This window comes from Lissotriton helveticus, chromosome 5_1, assembly GCF_964261635.1.
Source record: "Lissotriton helveticus chromosome 5_1, aLisHel1.1, whole genome shotgun sequence".
NCBI lineage: Eukaryota > Metazoa > Chordata > Amphibia > Caudata > Salamandridae > Lissotriton > Lissotriton helveticus.
Window position 1 is genome coordinate 605,243,610 of NC_136065.1, and position 24,654 is coordinate 605,268,263.

At 47.1% G+C, this 24,654-nt stretch overlaps 1 protein-coding gene across 1 annotated transcript in view; it reads left to right on the top strand.

Annotated features, from left to right (window-relative positions):
• The window catches only part of FAM13C (family with sequence similarity 13 member C), a 794,386-nt gene that overhangs the window by 635,756 nt on the left and 133,976 nt on the right, over positions 1-24,654 (top strand). The window contains exon 10 of the mRNA XM_078642967.1: positions 8,470-8,678. Coding sequence (XP_078499093.1) covers positions 8,470-8,678 — 209 coding nt within the window. The remainder of the gene's footprint in view (positions 1-8,469; positions 8,679-24,654) is intronic.

The following is a 24,654-nucleotide window of genomic DNA, read 5'->3' on the forward strand; positions in this document are numbered from 1 at the left end:
TCCGAGGATGATGCCGCCCCCCTAGACCTTAAAATAGTTGCTCACCGGTCATGACCTTACCGCCACAGGCCAGCATTGTTACCCGACGATCTGGCCTCCCCCCCTCCTACTCTAGAAAGGTCATACTTCCTTTACAAAACCTTCTAACCATGCCAGTATATTCTTGGCCCACAGGACATTACCTGCCTCTGTTAAATGTACACCATCCCTCAGGTAGAAATGTTCCCCCCAAATACACCCATGCGGGATCGTCTGCAACCGGGGGCTCAAAACAATTTGTCCAGTTGCGTGTTGATCCTCTTTACCGAGTGATTCAACGCCTTAACCGAGTCCCCCCTCGCCACTGCCACCGAGGTATAAGTTGAGACCAAACAACCGTGCAACCCGGGCACGTCTTGGCCACCCACCCCGCAGTGGAGATGATTTCCTCAATAAGGATGCGCCTACCTAATTTGGCCAGATCATTCTCCCCCAGGTGAAGTATCACCACTGACGGGGGGGCGGGCTGCTGGGATAGTATTTTCTGAAAATAATCTCTGAACTGACTGAGACATAAACCCCCCTCCCAAAGAAGGAGACTGCAAACCCCTTTTGCTCAGCCCTTTTCTTAGTGTCACCTGTAAGAAAGGCATTTTTAGCGCGCCTCACATAAGAGTGGCCCACAATCCACGTCACCAATGTTCCTCCCCCGCGTAACAGGTTTGAGAAACTGCAAGAAACGAGAAAAAAACACCCGGCGTGAGTCCCTTGCAAGTTACAACATGTCAATCCGTACATATCGCTTGTAACAATCACTAGACCATCTCCCAATTCTCATAACATTCTCAGCTGGGAGTCCCCTACTCACTGCTTCCATTGCAGCGCCAATTCTGAAGGAGTGGGTCCCAAATTCCTTGGGGTCCAAGCCTGCCTTCCTGACCGCCGATTCCAAGACTCTCCTAAACTGATACCTGGTCAATGGTGTCCCATCAGCGTGACTCAATAGTGCCACCCCCGCTGTCCCTTCCCGCTGCCTGCTAAAGACCTCTACGTGTGATACCGGGCAGCAGGGATTGGTCCGAGCCCCGTGGAGCACTATGGTGTCCCCCCGTGCCTCCTGGTCCGTTTTCGATCTCAGGATTGTCACCCACATTGTATCCTCCCTTATCTTGACGCAGGCCCAGTGAAGGCCGCCCTGTTTGTCTCCTTTAGAAGCTGCTACCAACTCGCCTATTCTCAACGCCCCGTAGAAAGCCAATGCGAACGCGGCTTTGAACAACAGCACTTCCCAAGTTGAACTACAGACCTCCTGCAGTGCTGACAATAGGGCTGCTAATCGCACTAGCCCTATTGGTTTTCTTGAATATATAGAGTGTCCCTGCATGCGGCGCCAACCCCTCAATGCTTTGCGTACTAGAAAAGTGTTAGTGGGATCCCTCACGCCCTTGGCCTGCGCAAAGAAGGAAATCGCCGCCCTATGTCTGCTTGCCGTTGCCGCTGAGCGCCCTTCCTTGTGCATCTGTTCTAGGTAAGTCGCAAAGCTGTCCACTTGCGCCCACCTAACCTCCCACTCGCACCCCAGGAATGTACGGTAAGACAAGAACGCCCCTTCGTATGCTGTCTTGGTCCTGGGGGCTAGGCTAGCTACCACGAGGTCCTGTAATCTGGGGCACCAATCCGCCAGAGTGCTGTCGGGAATTGCGCTGGCCATTGGTCTGCTGCCGGAAGCTGTTCCCTGAATACCTGCATTTTAGAGCGAGAAAGGGCATCAGCTGCATTATTGAGGATGCCTGGCACATGTTTAGCTCTGAAAACTACGTTCCACCTTAAGCACTGCAGTACAATCTCCTTCACCAGGCGCAGTATGAATGGACAGCGTGCAGCCTGCTGGTTTATGCATTCCACCACACTCATGTTGTCCGACCAAAACACCACTGATTGATTACATAGGTGTTCTGGCCAGATCATCAGTGCTACCCATATCGGGAACAATTCCAGGAAACCGATGTTGGTGGTCAGACCCCAGGTCCTCCATTCCTCGGGCCACCTATGCGCAACCCATTTGGTCCCTAGGATGGCGCCAAAACCCACACTACCAGCAGCGTCTGTCCACAAACCCAACTGTGCTGATGTGGTGGGGTGGCCGGACCACACCACCCTGCCATTGAAGGTCTCCAGGAAAGCCGACCATATCCGCATATCCTGGCAAACCTCACATGACAGCCTAGTGCGGTGGTGTTTCTCTCGCAGGCCTTTCATGGCCTGGGCAATGGAGCGTGAGAAAGGGCGCGCCATGGGGATGACCCGCAATGCAAAGTTCAGTTGCCCCACCACCTCCTGTAGTTGTTGGAGGGAGACCTTGTCTTTGCGTAAGCTTTGCTGGAGTGCTGCCTTAAACTTAGAAACTTTGTCCCTGGGCAACCTGAAGCACCCTTTCACTGAGTCTATTTCGATGCCCAGGAATTCTAGACACGTGGACGGGCCAACCGTCTTCCCCTGCGCCAGCGGGACCCGAAAAGCCCGCATGAGCACGCAAAATTCCTCTAATGCCCAAGCACACTCTCGAGTGCCCGCTGCCCCAAGAAAGAGGAAATCGTCCAGGTAATGCATGACCCGTTGATGGCCTGTCGCCTGCCTCATGACCCATTCTAGGAAAGAACTAAAAGTCTCAAAGTATGCACATGATATGGAACAACCCATTGGCATGCACTTGTCCATGTAAAATTTTCCCTCAAAAGTGAAACCCAGGAGGTGGTGATCCGAAGGATGGACTGGGAGTAGACGAAAAGCAGATTCAATGTCTGACTTTGCCATCAGTGCCCCTGGCCCTAGTCCCCGCAGCAGTTCCACCGCCTGGTCAAATGAAGCGTATCTCACACTGCATATATCATCATCAATTGCATCATTCGATGAGGCTCCTCTTGGTGCTGAAAGGTTGTGAATGAGCCTGAACTCTCCTATCTCTTTCTTGGGTACCACGCCCAGCGGTGAGCACACAAAGTTATGGACAGGGACATCCTGGAAAGGGCCAGCTATTCTGTCCAGCAACAGTTCTTTCTCAATCTTGGCTGCCACTACTGCCGGATTATGTGTGACTGATAACTGGTTTTTACAATGTGTGCTGCCCTCAAACCCCCCAGCCGGGATCCTAAAACCTTGGGAGAACCCCTCCTGAAGTAGGGTAGCCGCTGTGTGGTCCGGGTATCCGTTCAACCATGGTATCATCGCTAAGACATCAATAGGAGTGTGGCCAACTAATCCGTCCCCTCTATTCTGGTTTCCTTCTCCCTCTCTGACCTTGATTCCCATTTTTGGACCTGCAAGTTGTTTCAGGGTGGGATGGGTGACCGCAGATCCCGCAGGCATGTCTAAATCTACACGTGCCAGCCGGTCTCGAGCAAGTTCGTTTATTGAAATCCCAGCAAACCCCCCTCCTGTCACCCCCCCACCCCCCCTACTCTTTCCCGGGAAGTCATTCCCCTGCGCTGGCCGAAAGGGCTGCTGGGGTCTGGCAGAGAAAACTTTGACAGTACTGGTGGACTGAGTCACGTATGTATTCCCAGAGAACTGTTTGTGCCATGCCATTGAATCAACCCTGTCCCATGTCAATGATGCATTAAACTCTTTGGATTTCCTAAAATTAACATCATACTCCTTCCATGCGTCCCCAGGGTACTGCTCACTCCACCCCGCAATCCTACTCTGGTAGTAAGCCATTGCTGCATGTACATCAGGAGTGCGTTCAGTCGTGATAGCCGTAAAGACCGAGAAGGCCCGGAACCAATTAAGCAAAGTCTCTTCTACCCTGAATCTAGAACATTGCGCCCTCCATTCACTAGGGTGCATCCATTCCTTTAGTGTCTTGGCATGTTCCATCTCCCTATTATCTAGCAACAGGGAGAAAATATATATATACTTTCCGGCCCAAATCATCTCTTTCACAGTCTGAGAAACATGTTGCGCTAAATCTTCCCTCCCGGACGGCATTGAGCCGTCGCCCAAGAGAGGCAGAGCCACCTCCTTACCATTTCCGGACACTTGGCCCGATACAACTCCGTTTCCGTTCGGTTGGGCGGCGTTAGAACCTGTAAGGGAAGAAACAGAGGGCCCTGCAGCACTATCTGTGGCAGTCGCTGCTCTAATCTTTTCCAATAACTTCGATGCCTCTGCGGAATGATCTGATGCGCCCCCTTTCTGTAACCAAGGCAACACTGCCGCCAACTGAGCTTCCAGCTCGGGGGGGATTGGGGCACTCACAGCTGGCACCACAGCGGGCACACCCACCCCACCCGTCGGTTGACCTAAAGGAACTGATGGCGTTATCGGGGCTGACACCGGTACTGCTGGCATGAGTGGCGCCACCAGTGCTGGCACTGGAACTACCTGAGGGGCAACTGGGAGTGGTGCCACCAGAGGGATTACCGGGGCCTGTGGGGGCATTGGCGGCGCTGGTGTGGAAGGACCTGAGGGTGCCACCAGAGGGATTACCGGGGGCAGGGCCGGGGCCTGTGGAGGGAGTGGCGGCGCGGGAGCTGAAGGACCTGTGGGCGTGGGAGCAGCCGAAGCGCTCCTCGATCTCTTGCCCTTGCCCCTCTTAGGCAGGGTGGCGAAATCCCCCCTTGGGAAAGGGGGTGTAATGTGATGCTTGGGCCTCCCTTGTGGCTCCGCTGGACCATCAAGCCGTTCACTAATGCGGTCCAACCTTTCTCCAAACTCATCGACCCTCCCCAAACTCTTATCCATAGCTGTCATTCTACGCATCATGGCATGCATCATTACCTCCATTGGTGACCTCTTTCCCCCCTTGCCACAGGCATCTTGCCGCCAAATGAAGCTACACTCCTACTTAACGCCCCCTAGTGCACGTCTGCGCTTGTACCTGTTCAAAGATGGAGGATAAACGGGGGGCTGTAAGCACCATGCAACTATGACCACAACACACCGGCTTGCCCGATAGTCCGGGGCGAGTGAACTCTAACGTAAACTCACCCGGCGGCCACAAGAAGCAAGGAAATGCAAGCCCCCCGCACTCCCCTTACCAGCCGTGGAAACCGACACCACCCAGCGTTCGTCTCTACGTCCAGAACCCGTACACGGCACCCGCAACTGCTGCGCGTCCCTCCTGCCAAAGCACGTCACCTGCACCGGTGATTCCTTGACTGCGCAGTCCGCAGCAGCAAATTCTGGAAGCACCAGGAAAACAAGCACCCTAGGAAGAAACAGAAATTAATATGTGCAACAGTTATCCTCATAAAATACTGGTCCCAAAAGGTCACTCAGCTTGTTTAGATGTACCCAACATACTGGCTCAGTTATAAGCCCCCAGCTCAAAGGACACAGTTGAAAGCAAGGTTCATTCCAATCCAAACAGGGTTCATGTAATTCAAAACAATCCTTCCCAGAACCCCGCTCTCTAGCTCTCCCAGCAATCAAAACCAAACAGGGTTCATTCAATTAATTTGTCTAAAAACGCTTTATACAACATTAACGCTGTCTATTATGCACCCATGTCTCCCCTCCAATTGCTGCCCTAAGGACTCCTGCTTCGCATCCCCTTAGTAAAACCGGCAATTTCCCTGTTCTCGCCGAATAACAAATGCGCCGATTCACCCGCGGAGGCAGGGGGGGAGCGGGGTGGTTGTGAACTCTCCTTACTTGGACCAATGCGATTCACACGCTCAGGGCCCCTATGCGCTGCTGTTCGCACCCAGCGATCTCCACCACACGCAGGAAGCCGAGGCAAAGCACACGTGCAGCTTGCCGGGCTCCCGCTCTAACAAGACCTCACCGGAGAAATTACAGCCTTGCCGGTCGCCTTCTCTGCCCGGGATGCCGCACTGCCGGTCGCCTTCTCTGCCTGTGATGCCGCCTTTCCTCCCGCGCTTTTCCCCTAATTGTCGCGGCGCTGATGCTGGTCACGGCAACACCGTATCCACTCGACGACGTCCCTGTAAAAGAAAGAAAAAAGAAAAATTAGGCAGCCCCGAGCATGGGGCACGACCAGTGTGGGGGAGCGTCCGGGCAACAAGGGCCATCCGAGCGCTCCCCCCCGCCTTTATTCCAGGAGCGCAGGGAGGGGGCAACACGCCCCCTCCCTCTGCCCCTTCAGCAGCCCGGCCCCCCTGACCCGGAAGTCTTGCTTTGCCTTCCGGGTCACCGTCGGGTGCCAGCCAATCGGTGGTGGGGCGCACACCCCCGCGTCATCACTGGACGTCGGGGGGGTCACGCCCCACCACCGGGAAGCAGGAGGAGGGGAGGGTCGCCGCACAGCCATGCGGGCGGGGGGGCCAATGGCCCCCCTTTTCATTCTTTACAATGGGAGCATGCATTCAGACCAGAATGCAGGCTCTCATTGTAAATAGCTGAGGTGCAGATCATCCCTGCACCCAGTGGCAGGCACCTTAAGGTGCCTGCTACTGGGTGCAGGGATCAACAGGGGGTACACTGCCATCCGGAGGCCTTGTCCCCATCGGGGCCCTGCTGGGGGGGTCCCCAAAGTTGGATTATCACAGCCTTTCTGTGTCGGAAAGGATGTAAGAATCTGCCATTGTAATCCCTATGGGGCAAATAGCTGCCCTTGGGATTATAGGCCCCTTTCTGAATGGCAGACATGCTCTCCGAACCCGTCGGAAACCATTCTGACATCCTGTTTGGATCAATTTCCGACTGACTCCATCAAAATGGGTTGGTAGGAAATTACTCCAAACAGGAGATTATGATGCCGTAGGAATGGCTCCGACCGAAGGCCACAAAAGGCTGGAACAAGGGAGGAAAACAAGAAGGGAAAACACAGTGGTGCATTGTCTTAAAGACCACCTTGCAAACTGAACCATATCTATCTTTCGTCACTAACGTTGAAAATCGTTTTTTGTTATCCAGATTTCGGCAGAAAATGTTGCACTGTCTTTTGGCAGTGCATAAAGTTAGACTCAGGATAACAATCCAGGGTCTTTGGGTTGCAATACAGTGTCTCCACAAGGCACACTTCATTGTATGATGTTCTTTGATTTTTATGGCAACCTGCGTTGCATTTTTTAAAATAAAAAAACCCTGCTGCATTGTCGTAATTTTAATCCAGTTCGGCCTGTTTTGTTGCATCTCCGGATGTTACACGACGAACACAGCTGTTTTTCAATAGTATCCTTCCTAAAAGGGCCATGAAGCAAAGACAAAGACTTTTGTTTTGTGTACGATTTGTGTATTTTAAGTAATTTATTGCGATGAATTGCTATCATTGTATTTTGTATTGAGGTTTGTTAATTTATGGGTTCTTTTTAACCCAATAGTGATTCTTGAAATGAAATGAGAGGGGATAGAACTGAATCTTCCCTATACGGCATAATGTTGTAAAGAAAGGGAATTTTTCAAAGGGAAAGACATTTCTTTCTATAGTAGAGAGTATAAACAAATTATGGTGCACGTATACTTCGGAGGTAATCTTACAGAGAAAGTTTTCCACTGAATGGAAATACAGCTATTTCATATTCATGAAAGCTGGCGATGTTATATATTTCCATGAGTAAGGAAATCACAAAGGTAGTAATAACTTTTAAAAATCGGTAGACATAGCCCATGAAATGTAAGGATGATATTTTTTATATTTTTTTTAACTCCAATGTAGGAATGAAACTGAGTGAAAAACCTTCTTCACACTTTTAGATATACTCAGACTTTTTAGGTCTCGCTTGCATGCGCTGTTGCTATGGTTTCGATCTCTTGTGTCTAAAAAAACAAATGGACCAAATGCATATTAAATAATTTTAATAACTGTCCATCCACAGCCTCGCTTTGTGATTGAGGTACTATTTCTTCTTTTTTGGGCATTTTATTTATAGCACAAACTCGACCCAAAGGAATTAGCGCTGTATATGAGCACCAGTTACATTCCACAACATCACATTCTTTATTTTTTTAAGCAACGGGAGACTAAATGATTTGCCCAGAATTACAGGATGTTAAGAAGAAGCATCCTTCTTTCCTCTCTTATCTAGTATCCTACCTCCCTCTGTGCTTTTAGCCATGCTACACAGCAGCAGCAGCTGTGGTGCTGTACAACATGGCTAAAAAAATGACTAAGTCAATAGATCTCTCTCTCATAGGCTTTGCCAATGCATCTTGCGATTGGTCACTCAATGTTTACATCACACCTGAAGACGCCTTCACAGGACTGCTGCAGAACAGGAATACCTGACTTCCTCCATCCACTTCTTGACTATCAGAATAAACAAAAGGGTGCTTAGCTCCAAATTCCAATACTTCAGTAATATGTCTCTCAATCTGGAATGGGCATAAATAGAGTGACTTAAAATGGGAAAAGTTCCCAAAGACCTTCAAAGGAGGGTACAGGATAACGAATGGTAATCTGCCAGAGTGCAAGGGCATTTTATTATTCTAATTGCAGGGAAAGATAGTGCTCTTTGTTATAGGATGAGATGTTGAGCATGGCAACAATAGTGAATAAAACCTTTCAATTACTATTTTTCACAACAGAACTTAAAATGAAAATGTCCGCTGATCGCAGTAATGCGCTGCAAATGTCGCAAAGCAGCGTGCAAGGGGAGAGCTCTGGAACATACATGGGCACTGAGCAGCAAGGAGCGGCCAGTGCTCAAACCTCATCAATGGAAGACACTATGGAGTCGGTATGGAAACGACTGAAGGACAAAAGGCAGTTACTTAACCTTCCAGAGAATTTAAAGGTACAGCACACATTCTATGAGCAAAAACATTTTTTCTAGAATAAATACTGAAGGTTCACCCTTCTGCTCTATTTTGTAAATTACTATCACCGAAGTTATTATGAGACATATGATGTTAATATTGCGTTATGAAACTGCTATTAATCGCCAATCCGAGTTATAGTATGCTTTAGTTTAATAAACGACACTCAAGTAATATTAAAGAGTGAACTAGAAGAGAAAATACTAGGCCTATTGCAGGTTAATTTCCAAATCATCATATTCCAAACCGTTTCAAATGCGGATATGATTGCTACTTTTATGTCTACAAGATATGTAGTTTTTGGCATCCATGTTTCATTGTAATTGGATATCAGAGTAATAGATTTGCTGTTGCAGGAACTGATAAAATGGCTAACTTAACACTGTGCTAAAAAAAAATGTGAATGCCACCTTTTTCTTTGTCAGAAATGTTATTATTGCTAACTTTTCAGATATGCTTTTATGCAGCCCCAAATCAATATGATCAAGAGATTATGTTTGATATCAGGACATAGTGAGGGTTTCATATGCCAAAACGGTTTACATCGTGAAGTGGATATGGACAGTTTGTCACATTTTCAAAGTCCAAGCCAGTAATAAAAATGTCACAATGATGAGAAGTGATCATTGAAAAATGTGATCCATTGCCTGTCAGAGTGGACACATCTTGGCCTTTCATGAGTTGTATCACTTCATTTTGACCTCTAAATAGTTAGCCTCTGCCCTTGGCAGTAGCTAGATTTGTACTCCTGAGAAGTGGTGTTTGATGAACTGTGGTGATTTTCTTAGCAGTCAAAAAGGGGCAAAGTTGTGATATTTTTCTAATTAGGTTTAACAATTAGGATCGCGAATCGTAACACGGATGGATCTGGGAAGCATGCCTTCTCTCCGGCACTGTAACTTGATGTTCTTTAGAATATTTTATTATTGTTTTTGGAAAACCAAATGGCTTTAGTTTATTAAGTAGAAAAAACAGGAGGAGAACCCATCAACCTTGTTGGGATTGGGGTAAGAAATGGTATACAAGGAACAATATCCCAACTGGTATTATTTGAAGACAAATATCAAGTATATCTCTACAGCATTATCCAAGAAGGAAACAAGGAGACTCAGTATGATTTTTCATCTGTGCTCAAGGCATCATTTATATCAATATTTTGAAGAATGTAGGGCAGGAAAACAATTACAGTTAATAACAGCACTGCAATATAATAAATAACAAGTGACAGCCCAGAGTTCTACAAAGTGCATGAGTGCAAAGGTGAGTGGCACTACGGAGGCACATGTGACTTGCTGACTTCCCAGCAAGATTCTAGGCGCTTCTCACTCAGTGGTTCTTGAAGAAAAAAATGAAGAATGGAAATTTAAATTGAACTGTTTGGAAACCACTCTGTTTTTACTCACTGTATATATTAGCTCACCACTTTTTCTTGCGCCGTCCACGCTGCTTTCACTGTCACATGTGCCTCCGTAGTGCCACTCACCTTTGCACTCATGCACTTTGTAGAACTCTGGGCTGTCACTTGTTATTTATTATATTGCAGTGCTGTTATTAACTGTAATTTTTTTCCAGCGGCGTGAGGTGGAGTAGGGAGCTCCCTCGCTTGTCCGGAGCACACCCGGTTAGCAGAACGGCAAGTCGGGAAGAGAGTGTTCGTGCTGCGTCCGGCGGGGCCCGCCCGACATCGGACGAGCACCGGCCGGGCCGACGGCGCCCGGAGCCCAGCAGAGGCACCAACTAAGGACCGGGTCGAAGGTGAGCGGCGCTGCAACCGGAGCCCACCCGGTGGTAGCAGTGCGGGACCAGCACCGACCGCTGCGTAGCCCGCCCACGTCAGCCCAAGCAGCGGCTGGTACAAGGAAGCTGGGAAGGAGCGGGTCCGCAAATGCGCAACAGTGAAGCCTAAGGCCGGGGCAGCCCTGAAATAAACAGGCACACATTTAACTCGCGAAGAGCGAGTGGCAACAGAAAGACAGGCAGCTATTGGGGGCAATCGAGCTGGCCCCTCGCGGCGGAATGCCTGGCTTTCACCTTGCGGATACCCTGCCGGGGTTATCTCACAGGGGAATACCAGGACGGGTTCCCTAAGCAAGTGCTTAGAAACCGCTCGGTGATTTGCGCTATATAAATTCCTGTACATTTACATTTACATTTACTAAGCAGCACCACCACTTCGCTTCGAAGCTTTGCCTTCAGAGGTGCTGAGGCCGAGGAGGACACAGACTAAGGCCCCCAGACGCTGTTTTTGTTGTTGGGGCTACGGGGACGTTTGCACGTTTTGCACGGGACTCCCAGGACCAGGAGTCCGTGCAACAGCACACCTGCGGAGAGCTCCGCCCCCCTACCGACGGCCTGTAAGATCTTCCTCCGGGTTACGCAGCGCGGGATGAAGCCCGGACAAAGGGCTGACAGCCTGAGACAGTCTAGAGATAGTCCGGGACAGGAGGAGGCAGGGCAGGGCCAGAAACTCTGTACCGTGTCCAATATCATTCTCACAAGTTAAGTGGACCCTTTTATCTCGTTGTCTATAACATTATTTTTGCATTGCGTTTAGTCGTACCTCCGTGCTCCCATTTTTTGACTTCCTGTTACTAGTGATTAATACCCAACATCATATAAGCCCCAGATATAATGGCCAAGCAGATATCTACAATGGATAATTATCTAGTTAAAGTCGTAAGCAAGATAAACAATGACCGGAGAAAATCACTGGGATTGGAAATGCCTTCTGCGTCATTCACAGAGCCTCCTGTTGTGGATACTGTGTTGACTCAGGAATTTCCTTGTACCCCTGATACTGTGCGGATGGAAATACCGGTACCTATTATGCCAATACAGGATTTAACCACACAGGATTCCCAGGATATCTCCTATGAAACCCCGCCACGGCGCTCTCCTGCTAAGAGAGCTGTGAGGGCTTGCAGGAAAGTACAAATCAAACGCGGTGGTAATCATCATAAAAAAAGGGTGGAAATAACCCCGAAGAGCCCTGTTCGGGCCATGGAGACTTTAACCTATAACAGTGGAGTCAACATGAATCTGGAACAATTTGATCTTTTAATGAACATGTTTGAGGCAAGGTTCGAAATACTTGTTAAACCTTTAGTTGACAAGATTGATTTTTTGACATCGGAAGTGTCGAGACTAGGTAGTCTTTTGGCTACTAACATTGATAAAAATGATAGTCCTATGACGCATGAGAGTGTAGCATTGGGTAGCACTAGTGTTTTAAAGCCTTCCCAGGGGAGTTCCAATATTATCAATTCTGGTGGGGTTGGCGGAGCGGGTAGTCTGATGGTACAGACCCCAGCTATTCCCGCTAGTACGGGGGGGTACCATCATCTATACATAGGAGAACGCGTTCTACTAATCTCCCACCAGACTGTGCCCCTTATGTAGTAGTGCTCTCTAATGTTCCACCTTTAGACTCAAATCTGACCCAACCTACACAGGAAACACATGAGGCACTTAAAAATAAAACAGTCTCCTGGCTGAACAAGCATTGTGGGTTTCCAACTAATTATTCAGACCAGATACTTACCACCAGAAGGGTAAATTGGATTGGGAGTGCTAGGAAAAATTGTAGGGGCGAATGTGTTATTGTGAACTTTAGGCACCCCCAACACGTTGCAACCGTTCTTCTTAGAGCCGCGTCTTTGACACCAGGAGAGAATGATGTACATGTGCACCCATTGGGATTTTTCTACAATTATCTTAATAAGGCACCCCATATTATAAACCGTGCTTGGCCCCCCATTTGCAACCAAGGTATGATTTATGAGATTCCAACGCAGAATAGGTATCAAGCCTTAAGTACACTGGATCAGAATGACTGACTTTCGAAGGTCAGTGAGACCAGTGTGAGTGTAATCCCAAACTCACGGGTTAGTAATTGGAACAGGATTAATACAGATCTTAGGTTATCCTTGGCCGTTAACCCTATACTGAACTCTGGAACCGGAATAGAACAAGTGAACGGGGGAAAGAGGGAGGTAAATATAGCGACCCAAGTGTGTGGCAAGGATCCTAATGTAGATCTACTTGAGGTTGTGCCTTGTGAAGGCAATGGTACCTGTGGTCCAGTAGAGGCTATGTCTCGTGTGGGTGAGGACACACGTGGCAATGCCCTAGACCAAGTAAAAAATAACCCTATAGAGGGCTTATCCATTGTGAGCTGGAATATAGCCGGTTGGGTGTCAAAAGGGGAAAAGCCGGGATGGGTGAACACGATTAGGACTTATGATATTTTATGCTTTCAAGAAACCTGGTGTACTTTTAAACCCAGCTTTGAGGGGTATGTGTGTTACAGTATTGAGGCCACAGAGTCACGACATGGTAGGGCTAAGGGTGGTCTACTTGTGTTGGTGGCCGTGGATTTATTATTGACTGTGGTTAAGCATGTCACAGTAGGAAATCATTCCCAAATTTTATGGGTACACCAGAGGGATGGTCCAGAGGTACTTCTAATTAATTTTTATAATAATATTTTTGGTAATTTACGGCACAAGGTTATTGAGGAACTGGAAAGTGCCCTCATGAAGCTTGCATCTGATGCCAAATGCATTTTTACTTATATTTGGTTGGGTGATTTTAATTCTTTAATCTGCCCATTGTCGTCCTCCAGGGCTTGTGGTGTGTTAAATAATAATGATGAGATCATATAACATTTTCCACATAATACATACGGGGAGGCTATTAATAATATTCTTATAACATTCGACCTTGAACTACTCCTGCCAGCAACAGACAGTAGGGGCTATATTATTCCGACTTTTACTGGGAGAAATACAAACTCTAATATTGACCACGTTATGGTCTCATCCAGTCTTGTGCCACACTGTAAAACCATGGTTATCGAGGATCCCTCTCTAAGCGATCATAATTGTATCGTATTAGGAGTTGAGTCCTGGAAGCGTATACCACAAGGTGTGTCAAGAACCCTAGTTAATGCTGAGCCGCATAGGACAAAAGGAGTTAGGCTAAGGTGGAAAGGGGAAAAATCCTCAGTGGTAATACCCATGATTGTATCAAAAGCCATGGCAGATATTAATTGCATCCTGACGACAGGAAGTACGCCTGTTGTCATTATAAATAACTTTATAAATATCAGTAAAATTATTGATTCTATATTTACGGGCCGTAGTACTGGTAATACTACACACAAAAAGGGTTGGTTCGATCATACTTGTTCAGCCCTGCTTACTCAACTCAGGCAGGCGTTAACTTTTAAGCCAAGGGACCAGAACCAAGTTACGCTTCTGAGACGGGATTATAAATTGTCACTCTCGAGAAGGAAGAGGGACTTGAGACAGGAAGCATGGGATAGCGTAACCCGTGCTGCGGAGACATCTGATAGCTCCCTGTTTTGGTCCACGGTCAATTCGCCCTTTCTCCAGGATGAGAAAGCCCCCCACCTTGCATCCAATGTAAGCAGTGAGACCTGGGTGACCCATTTTTCAGCTATCTTTTATGATGGAGGTCCCAAAGAGGGAGAGCACAGGTGCTGGCCTGTAGCCCCATTGGATATTACCCTCAATGAGGTCGAAAGTAGTATAAAGGCCAGTAAGGGGGGTAAAGCACAAGGGCCTGACAGAGTCCCCATTGACGTGTATAGGGACATCCCACTGCTGTGGGGACCTATTCTCACTCTGGTCCTAAACGCAGCAGTGATGACCGGATGCCGCCAACTTGGGGAGACTCTATTATTGTCCCTATCTATAAAAAAGGGGATAAGTCTGCAGCAAGCAACTATCGTCCAATTAGTCTGCTCGACTCATCGGTAAAAGTCATGAGTAGAGTGCTATTGTATAGGTTGGAAGCTTGGGCAGAGGAGAAGGGGGTTATTGCGAACTCCCAATATGGTTTTAGAAGGGGTAGAGGGACGCTAGATCAATGCCTAAATTTTGAACTTTTAATCGGTAAATATACAAGGGCGAAGTCGGGTAACTTGTACCTCTGCTTTGCAGACTTGAGTAGCGCATTTTATCTGGTTGACCACGCTATTTTGTTGTCCGTCCTCTTAGAATTAAGGGCCCCGGAGCCGATAATCTTCTTCTTGGATAGACTATATGAAAAGCTGCAAGCCTGTGTGCGTTATGGGGTAAACGGAGAGTGCACTCCCAATTTTAATGTAAAGCGCGGGATTAGGCAGGGATGTGTTCTCGCCCCTTTTCTGTTTACTCTTTTTGTTAATGCTGTAGACATCTTTTTAAAACAAGTGGAGGCGGATGTCCCACAGGTCAACGGATTAGGTGTGCCAGTCCTGCTTTACGCGGATGACGCTGTCCTATTATCACGAACTCCGGTGGGCCTTCAACGCCTAATGGACAGGTTCTCTGCTTTTATCAGGGAAAGAAAGTTACTGATTAACAAGAGTAAGACTCATACGATGACCTGTGGTGCAAAAAATAGTAAAAAGCATGCCTTTTTTATCAATGGGGTTAAAGTACAGCAAGTCGAAACTTTTTGTTATCTGGGTGTGACTTTTACGAGTAGTGGGAGCTGGACCCAAGAACTATTAAGTGTGAGGACAAAAATGGCAAAGAGTGCAAACGGTATATTTAAATTTGCTTCTAAGATTGGTGAGAGGCGGATCAGGGACATGATGATGATCTATAAGGCAAGAACTGTCTCAATTGCGCTATATGGGGCTAGTATGTGGGGTTACACTAATAAAGATCTTGTGCAAAGGGAAGAAAATGTATTCCTTAAGAAGCTTCTATGCCTACCCACCTCTTCCCCAACTGATTTGATTATTGGGGGCCGCTTATCTAGGCGACCTTATTTCACTGAGGCCACTAATGATATGGCGCGCAATCTGGAGGAAGGAATAGACAGCCTTTAATCAAAATGTAATCAAGGATTGTCTCGATCTTGATAAATTTAACAAGATACCCTGGCTCAAGTATGTAGTAGACAGCTTTCGTGATATTTTTGGGCTTGACATCTTGTCTGAACCTGGTTCGGCTGGAGATATTCCTAAACAGGAGATGAAAAATATTTTTATACAATATAAAGCCCAGAAACGTCTAGCAGCTAACTGTCGACTCAACACTGTATGTCTTTATAATAAATACATAGAAGGGGATGGGCTTCAGTCGTATCTGACTACGGTCACTAGACCTAGTCATAGGTTTGTCTTAACCAGGCTTAGATTTGGAACAGCCCATGTCTTGGTGGCCTTTCCCCAATTCAAGAAACATCCTGTTGGGCCATGTCCATGCGATGGGCTTTCCAAGCAGAGTACCTTGCACTTTATGTTAATTTGTACTCTCTTTTTGAATGTTAGGGTGGTTTATTTGAAACCTATGTTTGTAAAGTATGGTATCAGTGGCGTGGAGGATGCCATGAAGCTGATTTATAATGTGGACTCACCTGACAAATGTTTTTATATTGCATCCTTTTTATGTAAATCTATACAGCACAGAAAAAGTATGGTTTTTTAAGTTATTTATCCAATTAACCTGTAACTGTATTGTATTTTATAATGCATTTTGCTTGTGTGCTTTTATGGATATTGTTTACATGTGCCGAATAAAGCTTCATGAAATGATACCATATGTATACAGGGACTGTAAATAAAATACTACTAGTGAGCTGCAGTACTCAGTGTGCAAGCCACTATATTAGAACTGTAAAATATGTCCTGCCTGCCACTGAAGCATGGGTGTGCAGTTGTACACTGCCATTTCGACCTAGCAAAACAAATCTTTAGTCAGGCCTACATTTTTCTTTTTAATACTTCTAACTCACCCCCATGGGTAGGCCCAGCTGCTCAAAATTCAGGGTGCATGGTATTTAAAGAGTGTGACATGTATATTCAATACTTTACATGTCCTGGCAGTCAAAATCCTTCAAAATTGTTATGCACTGTGGTAAGGCTGGCTCTCCCATAGTTTAACACTGATTTACACTATTACCTTTAATAAGTGCTATATTTAGTGTGGGAACAGCTAAAAAAAAATGGTTCAGTTACTCATTTTAAATTTGTTTAAATCCAACTCAATGGTCAAGTCTGATGCTATATTGGTGTTTTGGAAATTAAACTTTTAGAAAGTGCCATTTTCCTGCCTCAAACCAAAAGGCTTTCCGACCTGTGTCCAGCTGTCACCCCACCCCTGATGGATCCCATGTGATGAGATGTGTATTGTTACCAGACAGTGGACAAAAGTATCTGGGTGTGGGGAAGGAGAAGGGGACTCCTTCCCTTGGCAGGATGGCCCGAGGGCTGTGCATAGCCCCTTCCTGAGTTTCAAAGGATATCTACCTTATTATTAGCAAATGAAGTTCACACCTAGTCCTGCCTCCCATTTGCCTTTCTATTCAGGCTGGCATCAAATTAGTGGGAGGGGAGGAACTGACCAAAATTGGTTTAGGGTGTGGACAAAGACGTGCCCTCCACCCACATCCCACATCCTGGAACTGAACATAAAAGTTGATCTCACTGATCGCTCATCAGAGCACTTATGTACCTGTGAAAATCAGAAAGACTATACTGCTGTCTGAAACCTGAAGGAAAACTGGGCATGCTTGCCTAGAAACCGGTCCCCAGAAGTGACTGCTAGGTTTAATGGGTTGATCTCCTGCTGGAGCTACAGGGACACAAGCTTCCAGAGGCCTTCTCCCTGCAACTTCCCAGCTGACCATTTCGATCTGGACCTGCCCTAGGGCCTACCGCTGGCCTATTTTAGAGTGATATTGAACCCCTACATATGGCCCATTGGCTAGTGTTAGAGTGTACTTCTCCTGTCCCCAAACTGCAAGAGGTGGGAACTTTTTAATAACTTTCTTCCTGCAGAATGGGAAGAGATTGGCGTCGCTGTTGAAGCCATAGCTGTAGCCACTGACTGCGAATCGCTAGTCAGCCTTAACTTGGTGGTTGGCCTGTCTGAAGGAGTTCTGACTTCCACAAAAGTAAGTCTGAATGAAGAGGCTTTCACCGAGACCGACGTATAGGCTTTCCTGGGCACAAATTCCGGAATTCACCGCTCAAGCTCTCTTTCTTTCACCGACCACTGCCCCAGTACCCCGTTATCAGCTACCCGCCGTCATCAAGCCCCGCTTCGGATCCAGCTTGCAGCTTGTCCCTTCGACAACTTGTCGAAGACCACTTCTTCCCCATAAAAGTTTGTAAGTCTGAAGGCAAACTTTCCACCTTGACAAACCTGGTCTTTGTGTCCGACTGATGATCCATCACGGTTGGCCTTAACTTTTGACTTTGACCTGGTCTAGCAGGACCAGATAACTGCAGTTGGCACCTTCAGTTTTTCAGTACTATTTTTTATTCAAAATTTAAAAAATCATATCTCCAGTTATTCTTATTGGATTTTACTATTTTTATGTCATTTTATGTATTCAAATTTACTCTATTTTTAAAATTGATTTTGTTAGCATTGTGTTTTCACTTTAGTACTGAGTGCTGCAAAAATACTGTGCACATTGTCTTTAAGTTAAGTCTGACAGCTTTGTGCCAAGGTACCAGAGGGTATAAACACAGGATTGTGATTAATATTTAAGGTGGGTTTTCACCTGACAACTAATACACCAATTTCTTGCACCAATGTTACTAGATAGATCGTGGAAGAAGAAATACAAATGTACACATGGAATTTGCTTACCTGCATGTTTTACATATGTAGTTCAAAAAAGTTGTTTTTATCAAAAAATGCCTTATAAACTAAAATGACTGTTCCTTGCGGGGTCAACCTTTCCATATAAACAAGGGAGCATACTCTTGGATACAGTTGAGTTTAGACCTGCAGTAATTGCTTCTTATAGTTTCCAGTTCATATGTGTTTGTCTTCTCAAACACATGTTGCGTGGTGGCATGAATATTACTAGGGACAGCTCAGTTCAAAGCCTCTGCTGCTTGGCTGTACCAATATATATTTATTTACGTTTGTTCTTTTTTGTTGTTTTCACACAGCACATTAACTACTGGGTTTCAGTTGCAATAGGGAGGTACTTATAATAACAAATTCATTCTTAACTATAGACAGTGAAACACGTTAAAGAGTTTCATTTAGAAAAAAAATGGCGCACTCAATGCAACGTTTCATTCATTCTAGAGAGTGTTGTATAATCTGAAACCGTAAGTTATTATGGTGGTTTCAATAGGCTTTTCTTTCATTTGAGGGCTATAGTACCATTGAGTTGGGTAATGTTTATCAGGGCATAGACATGAAAGAAATCTTAAAATTTGATGCACAAATATAGTTATTATTATGGGGTAAGGTAAAGTGCGTTAAATTATCAGAAGTGGTTTTAACAAAACCCACAAAGAAAGGAATCACCAAAACACCCAAAAAGCATCTTATACTTAGGGATGTTGAGCCAAAACTAATTTGGAATTATTTGGAGTTTGAACCTGTGGTACTGCAAGATATCTTCATCACAAGAGTCACATAGAAGGCCAATAACTCAGGAATCATAAAGACACCTCTTTAATGTGTTATATACAAAGATTCACTCATGAACCACTCACCAAGATCTTTCATAGGTCCGTAAATTCCTGTTGTACTGAAAGTTAGAGAATTTCAGGAAAACTGTGAAAACGAATTTGCTCATTCAGGAAACATTTTTATAACAAGATATCACACCTTTGGCAAATCACATTGAATCCATTCTACAAAATACCTGATTCTAATGTCATAGATCAACAACTTGAACACCTTAGCCAATGATGTGAGGCAGAGTAAGGGGACAATTACTGCAAGAGCAAAGAACGTGTTGCTCTTCTGCATCCAGATAAGTGCTACTTTCAAAATGAGTTGACCTCTGAATATTATAAAACGTAACAGCTTGGAAGCTTTCACCAATTCTAAGATAACTAACAGCAAAGATTAAAGGATTTGGGGGCAGACAAGAGGGAAACCCGACCTAACCTCACTGATATATCTTCCCACTCCACAGGCAGACTTTGTATGCACATACTCTGTATATTACCTATACTCCACCACACTAAAATCGCAGCACAGACATACAATGTCAAGTGCATAGTTTAGGTCTACAAGCTCCCAATAATAGGATGGACTTTTCCCAGTGCCACCCATTGGTCACCTGAAACAAATAAGCAATCACAGTTTAATTAACAGCTAGTTAATGCTACTGCAGAGAAACATATTGTGTATGCAGTTCTCGTTTATTTCTATAAGGGCTTTGTGCAGCACAAAAACGTTTGGGCACATGAAAGGGCTTTTAGGTATTGTAGTAGAAACATGTAAAAACAAGATTGAAAACATATATTACTCTTCAGAGTTGAAGATTTGCTCATTTGGTCAATTTGGAGGGTGCCTACAAAATTCTACACATTTGTTGGCATTCTGGATGATGACACAAATTCTCTTGAGGGGAGTGAAACTCTATGAAACCCCAAATTAACCTGTGCGTAATTCTAGAGTAGCTTGGCACAAAACTGTCAGGCTTAGCCTGGAGGCAATGTGTTAAGTATTTATGCACTACTTCAAACAGTAATAAAGTGAAAACGCAAAAATCCCACACTCATTTAGAAAAATTTATTAGAATGTAATAAATAATTTAAGATTAAAACAACAAAAATCCAATCAGTAGAACTAGAGATATGCAATTTTAAATAGTTAAGTGAAAATAGTGCCCAGAAGCAGAAAGTGCCAACTGTGGTTATCAGGTCCTGCTGGACTGGGACAAAGTCACCAGTTCAGGCTGACCTCGATGGAGCGTTGACCTGATACTGGAACCAAGTTAGACCCACTATACAAGATACCTTAAATTCTGGTGTGAGGAGTGTTGCCTGGTCCTGTGTCAAGGTTGCATCACGCAACAGCAGTTGGAGGAGCTGGGGGCCTGCGATGCAGTCCTGAGTCGTCACTGTCAAGGATGCTGTCGCTGAGGGGCTTGCAATACAAAGTCCTGCATCGGAGATGCATAGCGCTGTGGTGGGTCCAAAATGTTTGGAGCTTTTCTGTCCCTGAGACTCTGATCAGAAGGCCAGACTTCTCGTCCTTGGAGTCATTCTGGTGGTCCTGGGATCAAGATGCAGGTCCTGTTTGTTTTACTTGGTCAGCAGGGCTACAGAGTAGCAGTCCTTCCGGCAGAGCAGCAGAGCAGTCATTCTAAATCTTCCACTGGTCCTTAGGTGTACTGAAGAGTTGTGTCTGAGGGTCCATTATTTTTACCTGGTGCCCACTTTCAAATAGGAGACAATTTTGGACGTTTCTACCCCAGAGGTGTTTGGAATTTCCTACCTCTCTGTCCTGGCCCCAGTTTGTCTGGGGTCACAAAAGACTAGTATCAAAACACTTTTTGAGCATGCTAGGCAGTGCCTTTGCGATATGCAAGTGTGGTAGGTGACAGCTCCTCTCCTTCATCAGGTTAGAGATGGCCCATTGTAAGAAATATGTATAAATACTTTTTGCATATTCACCCCCACATTTTCCGACTGATGCTGCTGGTTTTTCATCTTGGAGAGTGCACAGAGGCCTGCTAACCAGACCTCAGTGCCAGTGTTCTAACCCTACACCAAGTTATGATGAATTGGATACACCCAATTGGCAAGTACTGGCTTATTTTTAAGTCCCTATTATATGGTACCCAGGTCATGTAAGGCACAGTGTTCTCCAAGGGCTGCAGCACTGTTCGTGGCACCCTTCATGTGACAATGACACAATGGACCCCAGTCTGCCACTGCAGACTGACAGGGCAGTGTGTGACACTGCCAGTTTGACTTGCCATTACACCTAACTGCCAAGCCACCACTTTCCTTAAGTAATAAATGAAAGTCTCCCCTAAGGAAGGCCTATAGAGTTCTATAGTAGGGAGCTGTATATTACTAAGTAAGGCATAAGATGTTCTATATGTCTTAGAGCAACACATACAAATTGTTGTCTTGCTGTGGAAAGGTTAGGAGCCCCGTTGGCTAACAGGGTTACCTGCTGGCATCCCTGCCAGGCTAACTCGTGAATTGGACCACCTAACAAATTCAAGTAAGGTATCAAATTAGCTGTGACATTAAACCCAATGTGATGCCCAGACCAGGTTTAAAGTCACTATTAAAGCTAAGCAACTTTTAAAAAGTTTGCAATCTGCACTCCAGCTAGTCCAGTGACCTCACAAAGGCACTGACACATAGACTGGTTTTTTTGGCCACCTGGAACGACACCGTGGCTTGGGAACAAAGGCATTTGCCGCTGAGTGAGGCATCACCTCCTCTCCCAGGATGGCCACTCAGAGTGTGACGCCAAAAGGCAGGCTTCAGAGGTGAAGCTGCCTTTAAACGGCCGTTTGTGACAACATCCCTGATCAGGATGCCTTTTGTTCCTGGTGACAATCAGGAGACAGAGCTAAGGAAGGGAAACCTGTGTCTAAACCAGTTTCCCCGTGGGCGTGTAGCTTACTGGTAGACACACCTCGAGGGAGCTCCCAATTACTGAGGAGGGGCTGTGCCATCTTGAAGGGGGCAAGAATGGGGCACTCTGGGATAGCCAGATGCCACACATCACAGGAACTTTGTCACTAGAGAGGAGAGGTACCCAGTAGCCTACTGGCTAACTGGCTACTGACTGCGTGGTACCCACAGGGCACTTTCCTGGGATAAGTAAGGCACCCCTGGCACCCTGCTCCTCAGTTCACATTGCAGAAGAGAAGATGATTGTCCAGTTTTTACCTGCACAAAGAGAGTCTGCACCACAGTGAAGACTGCATCTGCTGCACTTTTGGACTAGCGAGATTGGGACTGTTGCTACGGCTCCTGCAATTGGGAAAAGTTGATTTCTCATGTTTACCAAGCCCAGTGACTCCAAGGATCGGTCTGCTGATCTCTTGAAACTAACTTCAGGACAACAAGAGCTGAAAGAGTCCAAACAGACAAGTTGGTAGCCACCGCAGAAGTTTTTCCATTGCCAGTTGCCGGGCACCACAAAGAGACAATCTGAGATACCCAAAACTTGCACCCAAGTCTGCCGGAACCAGGAGTGCTGTCAGGGTCTGGATTTGTCGCACCCAAGGGACACCATCCTCCACCAAAGAGTCTGCATCCAACCGCTGCAAGACCAGTAGTGCCGCATCGGTTGCCAGACTTCTGCAAAGTAGATTACTTTGAGGGACCCGATCTCCATGGGCAAAGTTGCCCCACGACACCTGTGGTCCAAAGAACTACCATGAAGACACCCCTGTCAACCGCACCACAATGGAGCATCCTTTTGAGCATCTTTGCCTGCATCCCTCAGCATTAGGCGCACTCCATTGACTTCTAAGGCTGTCATGCAGTAGAGTTTGAAACTTGCTCTAAAACACTCTTGTGGCCAGGTAACTGCCCAAAGCATCCATACTGGCTCCCTAGACCTCATACCGGTTAGATAAGGTCACCCAACTCGCTCGGGATCACCAGCACTAACTTGTCCAATTTTTTTGTTGAGCAATACTTGTTTGCAGATGCATTTAAAAGAGATTAAAGCTTCTAAAATCTGTATCCATGGAGCCCTCTGGTGGATTTTGAAGATCAAGATCTGTAGAAATTCTTAAAAATACGCTCTATTTTTATAAATTGTTGTAGCATCCTTTTACTGGTGTGTGAATTTCTCATTTCATTGTTTGTTGCTCTTAAATGCTTTACAATGAGTTCCTTTGCCAAGCCTTACTGCTCACTGCCACAGCTATCCAGAGTTGAGCTAATGTTAAGTAAATGATACTGGCTGGACCCACGACAGTATCTGTCAGTGTACTCTACGATAAGGCCCCACAGCCATTTCTTTTGCTGGGCCAATTCTGGCCAAAATGGCAGTTTACAACTGCCCACTGAGGCTGAAACTGATGAAATGGCATGAGACATGATTTAAAGGGCTACTTATGTGAGTGGCTCAGTCAGTGCTGCAGGCCCACTATTAGCACTAAATATACAGGTCCCGCTTCGCTCGTGAGAGCGCCTGGCCAACGGAGCAGCCTGCCGCCCCTGGAGGGGCTTACAGCCTCAGAAACTTGCCTGCCGCCCTTGGAGGGGTCCACAGCCCGTGGGTCCTGTAAGCTGGGTAGCGCACGGGACTCCATTGTCCAGGAGCCCGTGCGCTGAAGTCCGGAGGTCCGCCCCCACACACCGGCGCTTCAAAGTTGAAACTGCTCGCGGAACCCGCTGTCGCGGGTCCCGCTTCGCTCGTGAGAGCGCCTGGCCAACGGAGCAGCCTGCCGCCCCTGGAGGGGCTTACAGCCTCAGAAACTTGCCTGCCGCCCTTGGAGGGGTCCACAGCCCGTGGGTCCTGTAAGCTGGGTAGCGCACGGGACTCCATTGTCCAGGAGCCCGTGCGCTGAAGTCCGGAGGTCCGCCCCCACACACCGGCGCTTCAAAGTTGAAACTGCTCGCGGAACCCGCTGTCGCGGGTCCCGCTTCGCTCGTGAGAGCGCCTGGCCAACGGAGCAGCCTGCCGCCCCTGGAGGGGCTTACAGCCTCAGAAACTTGCCTGCCGCCCTTGGAGGGGTCCACAGCCCGTGGGTCCTGTAAGCTGGGTAGCGCACGGGACTCCATTGTCCAGGAGCCCGTGCGCTGAAGTCCGGAGGTCCGCCCCCACACACCGGCGCTTCAAAGTTGAAACTGCTCGCGGAACCCGCTGTCGCGGGTCCCGCTTCGCTCGTGAGAGCGCCTGGCCAACGGAGCAGCCTGCCGCCCCTGGAGGGGCTTACAGCCTCAGAAACTTGCCTGCCGCCCTTGGAGGGGTCCACAGCCCGTGGGTCCTGTAAGCTGGGTAGCGCACGGGACTCCATTGTCCAGGAGCCCGTGCGCTGAAGTCCGGAGGTCCGCCCCCACACACCGGCGCTTCAAAGTTGAAACTGCTCGCGGAACCCGCTGTCGCGGGTCCCGCTTCGCTCGTGAGAGCGCCTGGCCAACGGAGCAGCCTGCCGCCCCTGGAGGGGCTTACAGCCTCAGAAACTTGCCTGCCGCCCTTGGAGGGGTCCACAGCCCGTGGGTCCTGTAAGCTGGGTAGCGCACGG